Source organism: Mesoplodon mirus (genome assembly GCF_964341445.2).
Source record: "Mesoplodon mirus genome assembly, chromosome: 1".
Lineage (NCBI taxonomy): Eukaryota > Metazoa > Chordata > Mammalia > Artiodactyla > Ziphiidae > Mesoplodon > Mesoplodon mirus.
Window position 1 is genome coordinate 16,857,517 of NC_138976.1, and position 21,703 is coordinate 16,879,219.

Sequence of the window (21,703 nt, forward strand, 5' to 3'; positions counted from 1 at the left end):
TTACATGATCTCAGTTGTCCTTTCTGGCTCTTACAGTCTATGGTTCTACTTCTATTTTTTTAGACTTATAGGCTACTAAACTTAGATGTATGACTTATTGAGAAATACTAAATCTATTAAAATGCATTTCCCCACTGCTCAGAAAGTCTGAAATCCACCTTAGAATCCAAGGCTCCTTAGTGAGAACCTGAACTAACCCTATCAGTTTATCGATGGAGAGACTGAAGTCCAGAAAAGGAAAAGAACTTGCCCAACATCATGTGTAGGTTAGTGGCTGGCACTCTTAGAAGGCAGGCTTCTGGATTCTCATTCAAGAAGGAAGGTGATCCAGGACACTTTCTACCCCATCCTCTTGCTGCCTATACATCCAATACTGTTTTTTTTTAATTTAAATTTTAATTTTAAATAAACTTTAAAATAAAGACTATTACAAGAGACAGAGAAGGACACAACATAATGATCAAGGGATCAATCCAAGAAGAAGATATAACAATTGTAAATATTTATGCACCCAACAAAGGAACACCTCAATACATAAGGAAAATGATAACAGGCATAAAAGGGGAAATACACAGTAACACAATAATAGTAGGGGACATTAACACCCCACTTTGACCAATGGACAGATCAACCAAAATGAAAATAAGAAAACACAAGCTTTAAATGATATATTAAACAAGATGGACTTAATTGATATTTATAGGACATTCCATCCAAAACCAACAGAATATACTTTCTGTGCTCATGGAACATTTGCCAGGATAGATCATATCTTGAGTCACAAATCAAGCCTTGGCAAAGTTAATAAAATTGAAATCATATCAAGTATCTTTTCCAACCACAATGCTATGAGACTAGATATCAATTATAGGGAATAAACTGTAAAAAAAAACAACAACAAACACATGGAGACTAAACAGTACACTACTTAATGACCAAGAAATCACTGAAGACATCAAAGAGGAAATCAAAAAGTACCTAGAAACAAAAGAAAATGAAAACATGATGACCCAAAACCTATGGGTTGCAGCAAAAGTAGTTCTAAGAAGGAAGTTAATAATGATACAATCCTATCTCAAGAAACAAGAAACATCTCAAATAAACAACCTAACCTTACACCTAAAGCAATTAGAGAAAGAAGAACAAAAAAAACCCCAAAGTTAGCAGAAGGAAGGAAATCATAAAGATCAGATCAGAAATAAATGAAAAAGAAATGAAGGAAACGATAGCAAAGTTCAATAAAACTAAAAGCTGGCTCTTTGAGAAGATAAACAAAATTGATAAACCATTAGCCAGACTCATCAAGATAATAAGGGAGAACACTCAAATCACTAGAATTAGAAATGAAAAAGGAGAAGTAACAACTGACACTGCAGAAATACAAAGGATCATGAGAGATTACTACAAGCAACTATATTCCAATAAAATGGACAACCTGGAAGAAATGGATAAATTCTTAGAAATGCACAACCTTCCAAGACTGAACCAGGAAGAAATAGAAAATATGAACAGACTAATCACAAGTACTGAAATTGAAACTGTGATTAAAAATCTTCCAACAAACAAAAGTACAGGACCAGATGGCTTCACAGGCGAATTCTGTCAAACATTTAGAGAAGAGCTAACACCTAGCATTCTCAAACTCTTCCAAAATATAGCAGAGGGAGGAAAACTCCCAAACTCATTCTACAAGGCCACCATCTTCCTGATACCAAAACCAGACAAAGATGTTACGAGAAAAGAAAACTACAGACCAATATCACTGATGGACATAGATGCAAAAATCCTCAACAAAATACTAGCCAACAGAATCCAACAGCACATTAAAAGGATCATACACCATGATCAAGTGGGGTTTATTCCAGGAATGCAAGGATTCTTCAGTATACGCAAATCAATCAATGTGATAAACCATATTAACAAATTGAAGGAGAAAAACCATATGATAATCTCAATAGATGCAGAAAAAGCTTTTGACAAAATTCAACACCCACTTATGATAAAAACCCTCCAGAAAGTAGGCATAGAGGGAACTTACCACAACATAATAAAGGCCATATATTACAAACCCACAGCCAGCATCATTCTCAATGGTGAAAAACAGAAACCATTTCCACTAAGATCAGGAACAAGACAAGGTTACCCACTGTGACCATTATTATTCAACACAGTTTTGGAAGTTTTAGCCACAGCAATCAGAGAAGAAAAAGAAATAAAAGGAATACAAATTGGAAAAGAGGAAGTAAAACTGTCACTGTTTGCAGATGACATGATACTATCTATACATAGAGAATCCTAAAGATGCTACCAGAGAACTACTAGAGCTAATCAATGAATCTGGTAAAGTAGCAGGATACAAAATTAATGCACAGAAATCTCTTGCATTCCTATACACTAATGATGAAAAATCTGAAAGAGAAATTAAGGAAACCCTTCCATTTACCACTGCAAAAAGAGAATAAAATACCTAGGAATAAACCTACCTAAGGAGACAAAACACCTGTATGCAGAAAACTATAAGATACTGATGAAAGAAATTAAAGATGATACAAACAGATGGAGAGATATACCATGTTCCTGGATTGGAAGAATCAGTATTGTGAAAATGACTATACCACCCAAAGCAATATCCAGATTCAATGCAATCCCTATCAAACTACCACTGGCATTTTTCACAGAACTAAAACAAAAAAAAATCACAATTTTTATGGAAACACAAAGACACCGAATTGCGAAAGCAATCTTGAGAAAGAAGAACGGATCTGGAGGAATCAGTCTCCCTGACTTCAGACTATACTACAAAGCTACAGTAATCAAGACAATATGGTAGTGGCACAAAAACAGAAATATAGATCAGTGGAACAGGAGAAAGCTTAGAGATAAACCCAAACACATATGGTCACCGTATATTTGATAAAGGAAGCAAGAATATACAATGGAAAAAAGACAGCCTTTTCAATAAGTGATGCTGGGAAAACTGGACAGCTACATGTCAAAGAATGAAATTAGAACACTCCCTAATACCATAAACAAACTTAAACTCAAAATGGATTAGAGACCTAAATGTAAGGCCAGACACCATAAAGCTCTTAAAGGAAAACATAGGAGGAACACTCTATGACATAAATCACAGCAAGATCCTTTTTGACCCACCTCCTAGAGAAATGGAAATAAAAACAAAAATAAACAAATGGGACCTGATGAAACTTAAAAGCTTTTGCAAAGCAAAGGAAACTATAAACAAGACGAAAAGACAACCCTTGGAATGGGAGAAAATATTTGCAAATGAAGCAAGTGACAAAGGATTAATCTCCAAAATTTACAAGCAGCTCATGCAGCTCAATATCAAAAAAACAAACAACCCAATCCTAAAATAGGCAGAAGACCTAGATAGACATTTCTCAATAAAGATATACAGATTGCCAACAAACACATGAAAGAATGCTCAACATCACTAATCATTAGAGAAATGCAAATCAAAACTACAATGAGGTATCACCTCACACCAGTCAGAATGGCCATCATCAAAACATCTACAAACAATAAATGCTGGAGAGGGTGTGGAGAAAAGGGAATCCTCTTTAACTGTTGGTGGGGATGTAAATTGATACAACCACTATGGAGAACAGTATGGAGGTTCTTAAAAAAATGAAAATAGAACTACCATACGACCCAACAATCCCACTACTGGGCATATACCCTGAGAAAACCATAATTCAGAAAGAGTCATGCACCACAATGTTCATTGCAGTTCTATTTACAATAACCAGGACATGGAAGCAACCTAAGTGTCCACTGACAGATGAATGGATAAAGAAGATGTGGCACATATATACAATGGAATATTACTCAGCCATAGAAAGGAATGAAATTGAGTTATTTGTAGTGAAGTGGATGGACCTAGAGTCTGTCATACAGAGTGAAGTCAGAAACAGAAAAACAAATACTGTATGCTAACACATACATACGGAATCTAAAAAAAAAAAAAAAGTTTCTGAAAACCTCAGAGCAGGACAGGAATAAAGACTTAGACGTAAAGAATGGTCTTTAGGACACGGGGAGGGGGAAGGGTAAGCTGAGACGAAGTGGGAGAGTGGCATTGACATGTATACACTACCAAACGTCAAATAGATAGCTAGTGGGAAGCAGCCACATAACACAGGAATATCAGCTCGCTGCTTTGTGACCACCTAGAGTGGTGGGATTGGGAAGGTGGGAGGGAGATGCAAGAGGGAGGCGATATGGGGATATATGTATACATATAGCTGATTCACTGTGTTGTACAGCAGCAACTAACACACAATGTAAAGCAATTATACTCCAGTAAAGATGTTAAAAAAAATGATATTGGAAGGAATACTATGCTACAATGCTGGGGGTAAAGGTGATGCTGATAGTGGTACAGATGATGAAGATGACAAAGTAGTGGAGAGGAATAAAGAGGATGAAGTTGGTAATGTCATCAAGGTAATAAAGATGATGATGTTAATGAGGGTAGCAATAGTAGAGAGGTGAAGCTGATGATAATAATGAGGTTAATAATAATGAAAAAAACAATAGGTCAACATTTAATTAACACAAACTCAGTGAATTTACATGCCTTTCTGATGCATCCTTCCTAAAGAATTTGCCTCTGGCCGCAGCTCTTGTTTTTCCCTTTATATAATGTTATTATATCCCCTTTTTCTGGCCACTCCTGATTGACTCAAGGATGGACACCTGGTCCAGGAAAACTAATCCATAGTTTGGGCTATCCTAAGTGAATCAGAACTTCCATCAAGAATTTTTAATATGACACAAGATGTAGTCAGTTAACAATGGGCTCTTGACATGGCAGGTTCAGTGTTCCTTGTTGTTGTATATCTTTTGTTCACAATTATTTGTTCCTCCCCAGGCTTTTCATGCTTCCTTGCCCCATTTCGTGGGGCTTTGCCATGTGTCATATCCTGACCAATGTGATATGAGCAGACATGATGCTAGTGTCATATGTACAGAAGCTTTCAATTTGATTTCTTGGATTGGCTGGGTTCTTTTTTTCTGGGCTACCTCTATGAGAACAGCATGTCCTAAATTGTAGCTTCTCCTTCAGCCTGGCTTACAGAATGAGAAGACATGTAGAATCCAGCTAAGTCTAACAGAGCTGTAGCTGACCCAAAACCAAGAAATTTAAGAATTAAATATGTATTGATAAGATTTTGAGGTTGTTTGTTATCCAGCATACCCTGGTTAAAAACTGACTGATACATATACACTCAGGCCTAGAGCTAACCACAGAGTTTGCAGGTCACATACAATTGTAGGTATGAGGAAGCAGAGAACCTCTAAGAAAACAAAGGAAGTTATTCTGCAGGAAGAATTAAAGAATAATATCTCAACATTTCTCTCCTGAAGAGATCTGGAGGAATAGGTTGGATCTCAGGAGATCACAATGGCAAGATGAGTACAATGCCAAATACAGTAACCTCAGTGTACAATCATAGCTCAGACTCGTGTGCAGCCTCATCCCTACACCTATCATCAGAGTAGAAGCAGCTCCCTAAGGCCCTTATATTTTATCTGAAGGGTTCAGATAAAAGAACCCTTATTATTTCTTCCCAAGTCAAAGTGAAAGAGACGTCATCTCACTACAATTGGTTCAACTCCTTTCTCTTACTGAGGGCAATATTTCTGATAAATCAAACATTCTCCAGCCTGGATCCAATTTCCTAAAAGTTATCTTTTAACTCATTTACAATTTTTGTTAAAAAATACACATCCAGGGCTTCCCTGGTGGCGCAGTGGTTGAGAGTCCGCCTGCCGATGCAGGGGACATGGGTTTGTGCCCTGGTCCGGGAAGATCCCACATGCCGTGGAATGGCTAGGCCCATGAGCCATGGCCACTGAGCCTGCACGTCCAGAGCCTGTGCTCCACAACAGGAGAGGCCACAACAGTGAGAGGCCCGCGTACCGAAAAAACAAACAAACAAAAAACAAAAACAAAAAAAAACACATCCAGTGAAGAGTGGTGGTTTCTCTGTTTTCTACAAGAGAGAATTTCAGAAGATAAAAATTTCTGTATACAAGTTGAAGCCTCTCACCTTTTTTTTTTAAATGTCACATAACTATTAAATGATCACAAGCAGAAATTTATGAGATTTTCTCTATGAAATCCCAGTTTCCTCATCTGTGAAAAGGAAATAATAATACTGATGTCTTAGGGATCATGTGAGTATTATATAAGAGAGAATGGAGGATGTGTGACACAGAGTAAGTACTCTATAAATGACAACTGATATTAATGTAGAGGGGAAGGATGAGGTAGCATACCTGGAGGAAACAGAATTGGAAATAATTTGTGAATTAAATAACCAACAGAGACCCCACCCATACAGGGCTGTTTGGGAGAAGGAAGAGAACACGTTATGCAAACAGCAAACCTGTGTCCAAAGCTAACAGGAAGGGAAACCCAGAGTGAATTCCACCTGCTTTCCACCTGTACCTGCTATTTATTTACTTTTCAGCTTCATCAATCGAGGCCAAATTGTTATTTTTTTAAAAAAACCTCAAAACCTAAGGAGAGAAGAGAGGATGGTAGAGAGAACAAGAGGGAAGGGAAAATAAGACCATAATAGCTCACATTTGTTGAGTTCTTACTATGTGTCCAGCATAGTGTCACATATGGGTTAATACATTTACTAATCACAACGGCTCTCTAGGGAGGTTACTCTTGTCCCTGTTTTATAGGTAAGGACTGAAGTGTGGAGATATTGAGTGCTTTGCCCAAGATGTAACAGCTAGTAAAAGGGAAGGTCAGCATTTAATCCAGCCAGTCTCATTCCAGAGACTGACTTTTTAAATCCCTCCATTATATAGCCTCACAAGGTTTGCTAGAATGGAAAGGAGAAATATCCTAGGAGAGGTGGGAACAGGAAAAAGAATATCATCCTTTCCCTGTGGTCAGGCAGATCTTCATATGTGGAATGGAAAGCAGTCTGATTTGGAAGCAGTACATTTTGGGACTCTTCCTGACTTTTTTTTACGTACAAGCACCATTTGGTTTATGACTTCTGTGGGTTCAGTAAATCTCTAAACCTCATTTTCCTCAGTTGAAAAATCCTGTAGTTTACTAAATCACCTCTGTGGATCAAATAATAATAGGACAACAGTTATTTGACTGTTTTTTTAAAAGCATGTCATTTAGGCAAAGTAATTAGTGCATGGTAACCGTTCAATAAATGATAGCTGTTATCATGATAATTATATATTATTATTAAATTAGTTGGAGAAGAAAATCAAGAAATTCTTCATGAAATAAGTGGTATTTCAGCAGCTTCTAGTGGATGGGGAGGATTCTCATAGGTGGAAATCAGATGGATTGTTCTAGGAGAAGGAACATTATAAGTAAGGCACAGTCATAAGAAAACACAAACTTGATGTTCTGACTTCGCTATTTCAAGAATCAGGGAAGCATATGATACATCTCAGAAATGTATCGCTCTAAAATTTGTTGAAAGACAACCCTTTGGAACTTAACGTGGCAGACCCTTAGCCATCTGGGAACTTTTACTAAATGGAAAGATAGTCCCAGAGGGATCTCCATACTGGAGGTTTTACTGTAGCAAGACACAAATAGACCCACAATCTGTTTCCACAGGACTGCCAGCAAGTGTCCATCAGAGATCCTCTTCTCCCAGAAATAGTTGGCTTTTCCCTTTATTTTCTGCTGAAGCTATTGGAGGAGCCACTGACCAAAGCCATTATAGGCTCAGACTCCAATTCTAGAATCTTATTATTTAAGTCAGGTCCAGATGTGGTTGATACTCCTCAGATACATCTTTATGTGTATCACTCTTTATCTAAAAACCTGTGACCTAAAAAGGCAACGTCTTCCCCCACTGACCCAACATACAGTGGTGAGCTAGAGGTTGGATAACTACAAAGGATGATCCCACATAAAAGGGAGAGTAATGAGAGTGCCTTAGCTGTCACAATTCTAGGTAAATTTTGTCAGGACCCTGTAATTTAGGAACAGTTACTGTTCTTTGAATAGGGCCTGCATTTACTCCCTAGGAGTAGCTCCCAAATTCATTACTCCCTTTATTTATTTTTTTGTTCTTTATATTTTTATTGATATATAGTTGACATACAATATTGTTAGTTTCAGTACAACATAGTGATTTGACATTCAAATACACTATAGATGTTCACCACCATAAGTCTAGTAACCATCTGTCACCATACTAATTATTACAGTATTACTGACTGTATTTCTTTATGCTGTATATTATATCCCTGTGACTTATTCATTGTAAACCTGGAAGTTTGTACCTCTTAATCTCCTTTACCTATTTCACCCAAATCTCTACCTTCCCTCCCCCTCTGGCAACCACCAGTTTGCACTCTGTGAAATAAGAAATAAGTCTATCTCTGTTTTGTTTTGTTTGTTTTGTGTTTTAGATTCCACATATAAGTGAGATCATTTGGTATTTGTCTTTCTCTGTCTGACTTATTTCACTTAGCATTATATTGTCTAGGTCCATCCATGTTGTCACAAATGGCAAGATTTTATTATTCTTTATGGATGAGTCATGTTCCATTGTGTACATATATAGCACATCTTTTTTTTTTCAACTTTATTGGAGTATAATTGCTTCACAATGGTGTGTTAGTTTCTGCTTTATAACAAAGTGAATCAGTTATACATATACATATATCCCCATATCTCTTCCCTCTTGCATCTCCCTCCCTCCCACCCTCCCTATCCCACCCCTCCAGGTGGTCACAAAGCACCAATCTAGCACATCTTCTTCATCCACTTATCTATCAATGGGCACTTAGGTTGATTCCATGTCTTGGCTGTTGTAAATAATGCTGCTGTTAACACTGGGGGTGCATGTATCTTTTTGAATTAATATTTTCATTTTCTTCAGATATATACCCAGGAGTGTAACTGCTGGATCATAAGGTAATTCTATTTTTAGTTTTTTGAGGCACCTCCATACTGTTTTCCATAATAGATGCAGCAATTTACATTTGTAAATTGCTACCAAGAGTGTACAAGTGTTCCTACCAACAGTGTACAAGTGTTCCCTTTTCTCCACGTCCTCGCCAACATTTTTAATTTTTTTCTTTTTGAGGATACCTATTCTAACAGGAGTGAGGTGATATCTTATTGTTGTTTTGATTTGCATTTCCTGATGATTAATAATGTTGGGCATCTTTTCATGTGTCTGTTGGCCATTTGTGTGTCTTCTTTGGAGAAATGTCTATTCAGGTCCACTGTCCCTTTTTTAATTAGATTGTTTGGGGTTTTTGATATTGAGTTGTTTAGCTTCTTTATATAATTTAAATATTAACACTTTACTGGAAATATAATTTGCAAATACCTTCTCCCATTCAGAAGGTTGCCTTTCCATTTCATTGGCAGTTTCCTTCACTGTACAAAAGCTTTTTAATTTGATGTAGTCCCGTTTATTTTTGCATTTGTTGCCCTTGCCTGAGGAGACAGACCCCCTCCCAAAATTGCAAAGATCTGTGTCAAAGAGCATACAGCTTATCTTTTCATCTAGGAGTTTTATGGTGTCTTACATTTGTCTGTAATCCATTTTGAGTTTATTTTCATATATGGTTTGAGAAAGTAGTCCAGTTTGATTATTTTGCATGTAGCTGTCAGTTTTCCCAGCACCATTTATTGAAGATGCAGTCTTTTCCCCGTTGTATATTCTTGCTTCCTTTGTCCTAGATTAATTGACCATGTAAGTGCAGATTTATTTCTAGGCTTTCTATTCTGTTCCCTTGATCTGTGTGTCTGTTTTTGTGCCAGTACCATACTGTTTTTATTTTTAACTTTTTATTTTATATTGGAGTATAGCTGATTAAAAATATTGAGATAGTTTCAGGTGCACAGCAAAGCAGCTCATGCTGTTTTGATTACAGTAGCTTTGTATCAGTAGTATAGTTTGAAACCAGGGAGCATGATACCTTCAGCTTTATTCTGCTTTCTCAGGATTGCTTTGGCTTTCTGGGTCTTTTGTGGTTACATATACGTTCTAGGATTATTTGTTGCAGTCCTGTGAAAAATGCTATTTGTATTTTGATGGGAATTGCATTGAATCTGCATATTGCTTTGGGTAGTATGGAGATTTTAACAATATTAATTCTTTTACTCCATGAGCATGTTATATCTTTCCATTTATTTGTGTTGTCTTCAATTTCTTTCATCAGTGTCTTATATTTTTCAGAGTTTTTCACCTCCTTGATTAAATGTATTCCTAGGTATTTAATTCTTTCTGATGCAATTGTAAATGGGATTTTCTTAATTTTTCTTCCTGGTAGAACATTGTTAATATGTAGAATTGCAACAGATTTCTGTATATTATTTTTGTATCCTGCAACCTTAATTAGTTTATTAATTCTAATAGTTTTTTTGTAGAATCTTTAGGATTTCTATATATAGTATTATGTTATCTGCAAACAGTGACAATTTTATTTCTTCCTTTCCAATTTAGATACCTTTTACTTATTTTTCTTGTCTGATTGCTGTGGCTAGGACTTCCAGTGCTCTGTTGAACAAGTCTATTACTTCATTTAGCTCTTGACTCTCCCCATGGGATATTAACTTTACTGTCTGAGATGTTCTTGCTGTTTTGTAAGAAACAGCCTTTGTTTACAGCTAAGTAAATTTTTTAGCCTATTTCTGGCCTATAGGAAGTTGAGGGCTTGGAAGCTTTTTAGAAACAAGAGCAATCTCAGTCACTTTTAATGAAAGCTGGTGGTCCATTCCTGATACAACTCCCTTGAAAGCTTTATGGGCTTTCTACATATTAATGTAGAAATATAGAATCAAATGTCCAATTCATTTTCTAGAAGCAACAGCTACAATTTTTTTTGTATGCCTGTCTTGACTTTGACCATGCATTGTTGTGGGGAAAAAAAATAATGCTCTTAAGATTCTGAGAAGTCCTTTGTCTGACTGAGAGGGCCTATTGGGCATAACTTTAAATCTTTCGGATGTCTTAAAACCATACTTTTGATACCATTAGGCAGCTGCTTAATTTATAAATTATTTAGAATTTTAACTAAGGTTATTTTTTTTCTTGCTTTTAAAAAAAGCTCAAACCAGTATTACCCCAAATAATATCCAGTCATAATACCTTTTTGACCATCTTTTATTTCCCAATTCAACCCCACAATCACATTCATGCAATAGGACTATAATTTCTATTTTATAGTTAAGAAAAAGGAGGCTCAGAGAGGTCAATTTTCATTCTAAAATTACACTGCTATTAGCATAACTGGCGTTTAAGCTTCAATTTATCTGTCTTCAAAGCTATAAAATTGACCATTTCACTCCACTGTGTTTCATCATAATAATCTCACCCTCTGGCATTACACTTTATAGTTTACGAAGCATGATCTCATTTGATCTCATTTAATCCAAGCCTGAGAGATTGGAGGATTCTCTGTCATGGCCAGACAGAGGGCTAAACTAAAATATAAAACTCGGGACTTCCCTGGTGGTGCAGTGTTAAGAATCCACCTGCCAATGCAGGGGACCCAGGTTTGATCCCTGGTCCAGGAAGATCCCACATGCCACAGAGCAACTAAGCCCGTGTGCCACAACTACTGAGCTTGTGTGCCACAACTACTGAAGCCCATGTGCCTAAAACCTGTGCTCCACAGCAAGAGAAGCCACTGCAATGAGAAGCCTGCACACCACAACAAAGAGTAGCCCCCACTCATCACAACTTCAGGAAGCCCGTGTGCAGCAACAAAGACCCAACACAACCAAAAATAAATAAATAAATAAAATTGATTCTTTAAAAAATAAAATATAAAACTCCCTCTTCTCTAATCTTCTTCAACAAAACAAAAATGAATAATTTCAAAATGACTTACCTTCTTCCCTGTGTGTAAAAAAATGTGCTTTGCCTAATCAATTTCAACCAGCTAAGAGTTTCTGATCAACAGCAAGTGTAAGCACTTAGCAATTTTTAATGCCCTTCCCCACTTTGGTTTCCTTTCACCGAGTTTGGTTGATTTGTGCAATAGTAGAAATGGGTCTGTGGTTGGGGAGAGATGTCACATTGGGCCTCATTTGTGCAAACTGTGGGTGCTAGCCCTGTGAACCAAGTCTCTCACACAGCGAGCATGGTGGTCTGGCTGATGCCCAGGGCTTAGGAGGACCAAGACAGAGAAGCCAATTAGAAACAATCACCTATTACCATTTTTTAACTTTACTCAACAATATATAAAACTGAATTGGAGTTCTGTGCATTTGTTGATCATTCAACGTTTTGAGCTACCACCTAGTAGCACTGCATGCCAGCCAACAGTTCAGAGTGGGCAGTTTTGCCACGTTCTCTGTATAGCAGTGTTTGTTTGTCCAAGGGATTGCCTTTTTTATTGCATTTTGTCCTTCCTGTCTTGTAATTGTGAATGGAAAGTGGAAAAACGGAAGTGCCCCTACTTGTAGCAAAAGCAGAGATATAATAAGTGTAATACAGTCGAGGAAAAGCTAGAAATTGCTCCAGCCTAATGGTCCAGTATGTGTGTGTGCTCTGAATGACAGCTGCTTTGAATGTAGGCTCCATCACTTACTAGCTGGATGACCTTCGACAGAATGCTTTTTCTGTCTTCTGCAAAATGAGGATTATAATAAAATTCCTTTATCATACATTATGTGAGGATTAAATTACATAATCATGAAAGATGCTATTTAGACACCTGTAAGGCAGTGCTTTTCAAAATAGAGTTTCCCGACCAGCAGCATCAGCATCACCTGGGAACTTGTTTGAAATACAAATTCTCCAGCCCCACTCCAGACCTACTGAATCAGAAACTCTAGGACTGGGCCCAGAAATCTGTGTGTCACCAAGCAATCCAGGTAATTCTAATGCACTCTAATGCTGATACTGACATAAATTATGATGGAAAAGAGCAGGCTCAGAAGTTAGCCGATCTAGATTTAAATTCCAGTTCTGCCTCTCAGAAATTGTGTGATTTGGGGTGAACCCTGCAGCCTGTTGGTGCCTCTGTTGTCTCATCTGCAAATTTAGAACAATATCTTGTTTATCCTGAATTTGTCATGAAAATTTAAACAACATATCAATCATATCACAAGTCTTCAATACATGATACCTGGTTGTTTTGTGGTTCTTCTTATCGTTTTATTACTTCTGATTTTAATTGCCCTTAATAAAATTGGCTTAATACTTAATTGTGGAGGAAAATCAAAATCAAAGAGCATATTTGAAATATTGAAAATACATTGTGGGAGAAGACTTTTTCTAAAATTAGAGACACATATGAATTTTATTTATTTTCTAGCTATTTTGGAAAATAACCCTCCTCTACAACAGTAGTTTATAGTTTGATTTCTATACTTTTGACCATCATACACTTTTTAAGGAAGATATAATTTCAGAATGTATTGTCCTAGCAAAACAACACTGGCCCAGAGCTGGATTCTCTCACCAGGGACTTTCTGGTCTGCCAAGAAGGTAGGGGAGGATGGACAGAGAAGGAGGGAGAATGTCCAGGGCCTGCCAGTCAGGGCCCTAAAGGCCAGTCCCTCTGGTACAGGGCTGGCTTTTGCTTTGGCCAGAGGCCCATTCCAAGAAGTACTGCTGGGACCAGGAGCTCAGGTACAGCCTGAGCAGGTGTGACCAGCAGGCAGGCATAGTGAAAAATCCAAAAACAGAGGAAACAGGAGAGAATATAACTGTGGGCCAAGCCGCAGGTAGCCATGGAGACTCTTGGCTATGCTGGCCAGAAAACAGAGCAGAAGCAGCCCTTCCTCCTGTAGAGGAACAGGAAAAGAGCAAAATGGATTGTGCTGCTAGTCATTTTTCTGCCACTAACTCATTGTCAGACTCATTGTCAGACTCCGGACAAGTCTCTGGACCCTACACATTTCTCCATCTAAAAAATCTAGGAAGAGCTGCCATGAAAACCCAGAATTTTAACAATATATATGTAAATCAAAAACCTACCCATGGTGAGTAGGTTTTCTAAGTAGTGCCCTGGACCATGATGGTAACTCTTCTGCCAACCCCAATAATCACCAGCCCCCAATGCTGGTACATCTCTCTCCCTGTACCATTGCTGTTGGCATGGTAACACTGGCATCTTTGCATGCCTGACCCCAGACCTTTTCTCTATGTGGCTGTATTCTTGGATGGCTGTGTTTCCCTTTCACCCACATTTGGTCTGGTAACAGCCATTGTAATGGATGCCCCAGACATACATCTACCCACAGGATCTAAGGGCATCTCTGATTTCCTGGCATTTCCTAACTTGCTTACCTTCCGAAGAAAAGTGCTTCACTTTTCCTAATTCCTTTACTCTGCATTCTCTTTTCTTTCCCTTCAACTCCCATCTCCTCTCAGCTTGGTTTTTGGAGAGAATAAACTTAATTCAGAGTCGCAGCTGAACTTCATCAAGTTACATAACTTCTCTGAGCCTCAGTTTCCTCATTTTTTAACCAGGATAGTGACATATATCTCATACCATCATCAGCACGATTTAACAAGAAAATACATATAATGCACTTAGTACCGGGCCTCCTCTATAGTAAGCACACACAAATGAGTACTAATTTTATCATCACCATCATCTTCATCATCATCATGAGCTCATAGCATTTATCTCTGGACTCAACTACTTATTTCAAGTTTGTCTCCCTACAGGATTGCAAACTCCATGAGGGTAAGCATCCTGTTTTGCTCACTACTAGTTCTTCACCCAGGTGCTGGTCCACAGAATAGGTTGCAAAAATATTTGTGAAATAGATGTTGGAAAGCAGAAGCTGGGCAAAGACTTTTAAAGTATGGTGTGAATGTGTGTGTGTGAGAGTGTGCACATGTGTGTGCACGTGTGAGTGTTTCTGCCTGTGTGCTGCAGTCCTGAAGAATCTAGTTCCCTTCTCTGCTGCACATGTTGCTCCACCTCACACTTAGAGCCTAATCAACTGGAATGGCCCTTTGGGGACTCTTTGGAGCTACTCTATTTTAGTCCCTTCCTCAAGCCACAGCCCTCATCCACAGGGAGCCACAAGATCAGAGCCACAGCCGTTTATTACATACTAACTGGTGTGGAAGATGGTGGCTGAAAATTAAGGAGAATAAATAACCAGCCTATGCACAGTTAATGTTTTAAAAAAAAGAACAGAGAATGAAGGGCACTTACAGTATATTTAGATCTCCAAACACAATACTTCAAGAAATAGACACCTAGAGCCGCTCATTTGGTCTCAGCCACATCATTGACTGATTAACAACCATATACTGAGAATGTACTTTGTGCCAAGCACCATGCTAAGTACAGTTATAGAGAAAACTGCAAGTCTTTGTTGCCCAGGGAAGAAGCATGGGCCAGAAAAAAAAAACAGAATTACAATACAAACTGATAAGCATGTCTATATGAGAAGCACAGGGCACTTTATGTGGTACCACTTTCTTCTGGATGAAGTCAAGAAAGCTTTTCCAAAGGGAGCAACATCTGAGCTAAGTTTTTCAGATCTAGAGTTAACCAGATGAAGGAGAGGCATGTGTAAATGCTGGAGGGTGAGAACATGATGCTTGTTGGGAAATCCAGGTGCTGATAAGACAGGGATGCTAATAATAAAAGTAATAGAAATATAGTAGCTAACACTTTTATAGTACTTACCGCGTGCCAGACCCTGTTCTAAGCATTTTACACATTCTAACCCATTGAACAACTAGAGCTTAAGGCTCCAGGAGTTGAAAGAATTTGGGAGAAGCCAAGTTCAAAAGTAGATGGTTCCAGATCTTGGTGGTTTTATGAGTAGGGCTTGGGAGGTTAGGATTTGATTATGGGAAGATGGGGAGTTACAAAAGGGCATGATTTGATCTTGACAAGTAGACATTTAAAAATGATTAGTTTCATTGTACGGTGGTGGATGGATAAGAGTGAGCTTCAGACTGGGGTCTGGGAGATCAGTGAACAGACTGCTGGAGAGTTCCAGGTGAGAGATTTGAGCACCTGAATCAGGAAGCAGTGTTGGGAGGAGTCAATATAGTTTGAGTTGCTGAGGGCCACACATCCAGATACAGAGTTCGTTCTTTTTTTCCAGCTTTATTGAAGTCTACCTAATATACAATGCTTTACATATTTACTGTAAATTTTGATGAGTTTGGGCATATGAATACTCTCTCTGAGTCTACACTCTTTACTGCCTTCCTTACCACACAGTGTCTTGCAGATGTCAGAACACTTGAGATATCCCTGACACTGTCCTCTGGACTTCCTCCCTTACCAGCTGTGCTATCTAATGGACCACTTTATTTCTCTGAGCCTCAGTTTCCTCATATGCTAAAGGATGGTAGTAAGACCTTCTCTGCTTACATGCAGAACAGGTCAACTCAGTTTGTGCTTTCTGAATATTAAACTGTGATGTAAATGTGAGGGCTGTATTGTGCAGATACAGAAGAGGAGGGTAAGGATGAGAATGAGGATGAGGATGAGGATGAGGACAGCCACACCTTTCAGAAACCATTTCCCTTTGGTTTCACAGGCCAAGCTCTATGCATTAATTTAATCTTTCATAGTACCTTGTCCTGTTCCCCTTCCCCTTCCAGAAATAAAAAAAAAATTCTCTCTTCTATTGTCCCATTAAAATTGTGCTCACAACTCAGCCTTTACATCAAACAGATTGCAGTCCTTAAGTAATGATTAATTCTGGGTAGATTACTATTGATGTTTGATTCAAGACCTGAACCCTCTAATGTCCAGGGACTAGGAGGACAGTTTTACATATATGTACCCTTATGTTTAGACTTGAAGACCAGAGTATTTTTGTTGCTGTATTATTTAATTATTCAAAATAGAAGTCACCCACTACGGAAAATGACAGCTTGCAACGTGTAATTTGCCTTCCAAACAAACTCATTTGGGCTTTGACATTTGACAGAGAAAGGTCTGGGAAGATGAGCTGTTTGGAAAGGGTGTCTCTGCATCTGACACTGCCTGAACTTTGGTAGGTTGATTTTTACAATTGCCAGATTATCAAAGGTTACACTCATTTAAATTCTCCCTTTACTAACAAAGAAAGAAAACAAAATGCCACAAGCTGCCTTAACCTGCTGTCCTCCACTACATGGACTAGCTGAGGACTCTCATAAAATTCTTAATGTCTGCAAAAGGTGCAGTGAATCTGACACAATTAATCTATCACACCCTTGTGCACACTTTCTGCATCCTTTCCTCTCTTTGAAAATGCAGAGAGCTCTTGCTCTATTAAATTCTGCTCTGTATAAAAACTCTCTTCCATCAGTACTCATTCAGCCCTCCATTCCTTCACTTTCCAGATATTCTTGGGTTGTTTGTTGTCAGGCACAGAGCTGGGTACATACGGCTGAATGTGTCTGCTGTTCCCATCTCTTTCCTATGATGCTGAAATAATCTTCTGACTAGTGTCCCTTCCCCGTTTTGCTCCAGTCTTTCCCTCCACAGGCACACTGGAGCCCTTTGATAAAGCACTAATATGACTGTTTCCCTCCAGTGACTGCAGAAATTGCCATTATATAACTGAGTCTGACACATAGAACCTTTATTTTATTAATTCACTTTACAAATAGTTATTTAGTACCCAGTATATGGCAGGCATATTGTACAAGGTATTGGGAGATATAGCAGTGATTAAAATGGGCAATGGCATTTGCTCTCACAGTAGAGAAATAAATAAGTAAATAAACAAAGAGCACAAAAATAAATATATAGCTTTGGACTATCTAGTTAAGAAATAAACACTACTATAAGAGAATAAGAGAGGACATCCCACTTAGGTTGGTATGAGGAGGCTGGGGGAGGTCTCTGGAGTCTGAAGGAGTGACAGTCTGGGTAAAGCTTGGAGCATGAGTAGGAGGTGAGAAACACTATGATGTCAAGAAGGGCAGTGTGTTGAGAGCCTACTGCTCAAGGGAGAGAAGTGAAGGTGGACAGGAAGCTAGGGACCTGGCCATGTAATACCTTATAAGGTGGTAGTCCTCAGCCCTGATGTTCAATGCTTGGGAGATTTTTTAAACTGCGGATGCCCTGTCCTTACCCAAAATCAATTCATTTTGAATCTCATAAGGAGGAGCCTGAGCATGCATCAGTTTATAAAGCTCTCCAGGTGATTCCAATGTGCAAGCCAGTATTGAGAACACCTGCTGTTCAGTCTTCTAAATTGACCCAGCCTCCCACTATGTTTCATCTCCATCTTGCCCATCCGTTCCCTAACACTATCCCATAGCATCCTCTCTTCCCCTTATACACTAACCACTTTCATATCTCTTCATTTCTGCTTAACTAGTTTCCTCAGCCTAAAATTCTACCCCCCTCCCAATATCAGTTAGGGATGTTTTTGGCTGCAAGTAATTAAAATCCTAACTAGGAATAGCTTAAATAAACAGAGGCTTATGCTTCTCATATTATGAGTGTCAAGGTAGGTGTCAGCTGGCATTGTTCAGAGGCTTAGTAATACCAGGGCCTGCAAGTCAGCCTTCAGTGCAGGAAGAAGGGAAGAAAGATGAGCCTCAGGTCATTTTCATCAGGAAAACTAGAGTTTTCCTAGAACCACACTCTGGCTGACTTCCCCTTGTGTCTCCTTGGCCATATCTGCATGAGGAGCCTTCTTTACCTGCAGGGGGTAGGCTGAGAGAGTAAAGGGTGGATATGAAATTATTCACTTAGATCGACCATGTTCCATCACCTAGAGCTTGGTGCTGGGGTTCTGTTAAATGGATTAAGGGGAGGTAGCTGTTGTTTAGACAACAGACACTGTCTTCCACACATGCTCATAATCTGCTCAATGAAACCCTACCATCCCTGAATAAATGAAAATTGTGGTTCAGGGAGAAAAAGTTACATACCCAAGGTAACTGGTGCTAGTGGTTAGGAGAGACCAAGCAGAAGGGTTCCGGCTCACACAGTGTTTACACTCAGTTTTAAGTTGGAGGACTTTTTGTGAGTGATGAGTGGGGTTGGGACATGAGGATTCGGAGACAAGGTCAAGGTACAGGTTTGCACCTTGGCAAAACAACAAACTCTAGTGGTCTGACCGGACTCCTGGGTTTGTGTTCCATAAAATTAAAGGACTTCAGAGAAGTCGAACAGCAAGGAGGGGTATGGGAAGATCTCTTGGATGACCCTAGAGGATATGGGATCTAATAGGTTTTCCTTGGTAGAAAGAAAGAGAAAGGACCCAGGCTGCAAAGAATACAACAACTCCCGGTCCCACTTTCAATACCTCCGTGAGTTTTGGAAGAGGATGAGAGTCTAGAAAGAGATGATACAAAGCTCTGCCAGGATCAGGGGTTAAAACTGCCCTCAATAATTTCAGCTTCCATTGTGATCAGTGTGTGTGTGTGTGTGTGTGTGTGTGTGTGTGTGTGTACATATATATATATCCTGGCTGGGAAGGGACCGCTTCCTCCAAATTGCTCTTTGAAGCACGTTCTTGTAATTGAACCCTAGCCCCACATGTCCCTGGCATTTTTTTTGTTAAAGCAAAAATTTATTTTAATCAATGTCCTTTCTGCCGTGGGTAGTGGAATAAACAGTAGGCTCTCATGCCAGGGAAATGGGCATGGCTTGCTGCTCAGAAATATGGGTGGTGAAATTAATCAAAGCCCTTCTACTTTCAGCTGCTGACCCTAGACTCATGTGTGGAAACCCATACCATCATTACTATCATTATATGCATCATTTTCATTAAATCCTTATAAACTAAAGAGGTAGATTTCATTATCATACCTGTTTCTCAGATGAGGAAGTGGAGGCAAAGAGAGGTTAGGCAGGTCTTAGTGGAGTGGTCAGGACTAGAATCTGGGCAGTCTGGCTCCAGAGCCTGTGCTCTTAACTAGCATGCTACTTCCTGCCATAACCTATTATAGTATACTGCCTCCCAATTAGGAATGTCTTCCTCATACCCACTTGGAATCTGTCTTTTGGTACCCACTCTAAGCTTAAGACTATTAAAAGCCAACCATCCTACTCACTACGTAATCAGAGGCCACCAAAGTGAGCCACAGACAACTCATGAAAGTTTTAAGAATCAGTTGTCACCTCTCGTCTCTACCCTTTCTACTCACTTTCTCCCCATTCCCTTGTTTATCCCTCCTCTTGGCTTTGCCTCTGGCCCCATGCTTGCATCTAAAATTGGACTAAATTTGGCTTTCATTTTTTAATCCACTATAATTTTTTTTTTGAGCTCAGCTTTTTATTGAACGTGTTACTAAAGAGGTTTAGTCAAAAAGACCAAAGTCCGTGTCATCATCAGACTCTTCGGATTCTTCTTTCTTTGCTTCCACTTTCTTCCCCTCAGCTGGGGCAGCAGTGGTGGAGGGGGCAGGACCTCCTGCTGGTGTAGCACCAGCTGCTGGGCCAGGTCCACCTGCCCCCACGTTGCAGATGAGGCTCCTGATGTTGACAGTGGCCAAAGCCTTTGCAAACAAGCCTGGCCAGAAAGGTTCAACATTTACATTGGCTGCTTTAATGAGAGCATTGATCTTATCCTCCGTGACCGTCACCTCATCGTCATGCAGGATGAGGTCCAAGTAGATACAGGCGAGCTCCGAGACGGAGGCCATAGTGTGGGCGAGTGCTAGGCAGGGGCTGCCGGGCGCGGTGCCGGTCACCGGAGGAAGTGAGGGACTCACCCCAAGTGAGTGGCCTTAGCTTCCTCGGAAGGACAGAACACCTTAGCTGCAGCTGAGGAAAAGCTAACCCACTATACTTTTAAAGGAAAAGAGTTGTCTGACTTTCCCACTCCAAACTCAAATTGGATCTCCCAGATGCTTTGGCTAGTTTTATGGAGCTAGTTCAAACCCTCTTGACCCCAATTTCAGCGTCAACTATGTCTGTTCCAACTCCTCAAAGAAAGGTGCCATCGGCCTTGCAGTTTTCCTTTTGTTATTGTCGGTGTTTATTTTTTTAAGCTAGTGTTTGTTGAGTTCTTGCTTTGTACCAAGCACTGTGCTAAGCACTTGCTCTGTTTTGTCTCACTTGATTCACCCCTAAACCCTGTGGGGTAAGTATTAGTATTATCTCTATTGTACAGACAAACGAATTGAGCCCCAGCAAGATTCACTCACTTGCATAGGTTTGCACAGCTATAAGCAGACAGATAGGACCCAAGCCCATGTCTGGCTGACACCAGATTTCTCTCTTCTAGGGCTTCACAAAACAAGCCTAAATCTTCCTTCATATGTCAGCCTTTTAAATATTAGCCAACAATTCTTACATTTGCCTGAGTCTCCTTTAGTTTCAACAAACGCAGGTCCAGCCACACGCTTCATTTGCCATGATTTTACCTTCATCACCTCCTCATCCTTCTCTCTCCTCAGTGTGTCCAGCGTTAATCTGCTTTTGGAGTTTGGTGTAGACCTGCATTCACTACTCCAGGTGTGGCCTGATTAACATAACATGTACAGTTGGCCTGTCCCCTCCTTCATCCTTTATGGTCTGTTTCTGGCGATGAAGTCATACATTCTTTTGACAGCCTCTAAGGCCCTAATCAGCAGAATGAATGAGTCCAGAGAGAAATTGCTTCTGAGGGTGTCGACTGTTAGCTCTAGAAATGGATAAAGTGAATGAAAGTAGAGGAGAAACAAAGCCTGGTGAGGAAGACTGTTAGGAGACTGGACTCTTGTGATGGGAGTGGGGGGTCATTGACCGCAGATGCATCGGTTCACATGTAACGTATTACCCCACATCCAGA

At 39.4% G+C, this 21,703-nt stretch overlaps 1 protein-coding gene across 1 annotated transcript; it reads right to left on the reverse strand.

The window, feature by feature from the left end:
* Positions 1-20,200: 20,200 nt before the first annotated feature.
* On the reverse strand, positions 20,201-20,604 carry LOC309804459 (large ribosomal subunit protein P1-like). The gene has a single exon (XM_082621773.1). The coding sequence runs from the start codon at positions 20,571-20,573 to the stop codon at positions 20,229-20,231; it is 345 nt and encodes a 114-aa protein (XP_082477899.1). The 5' UTR covers positions 20,574-20,604; the 3' UTR covers positions 20,201-20,228.
* Positions 20,605-21,703: the final 1,099 nt, after the last annotated feature.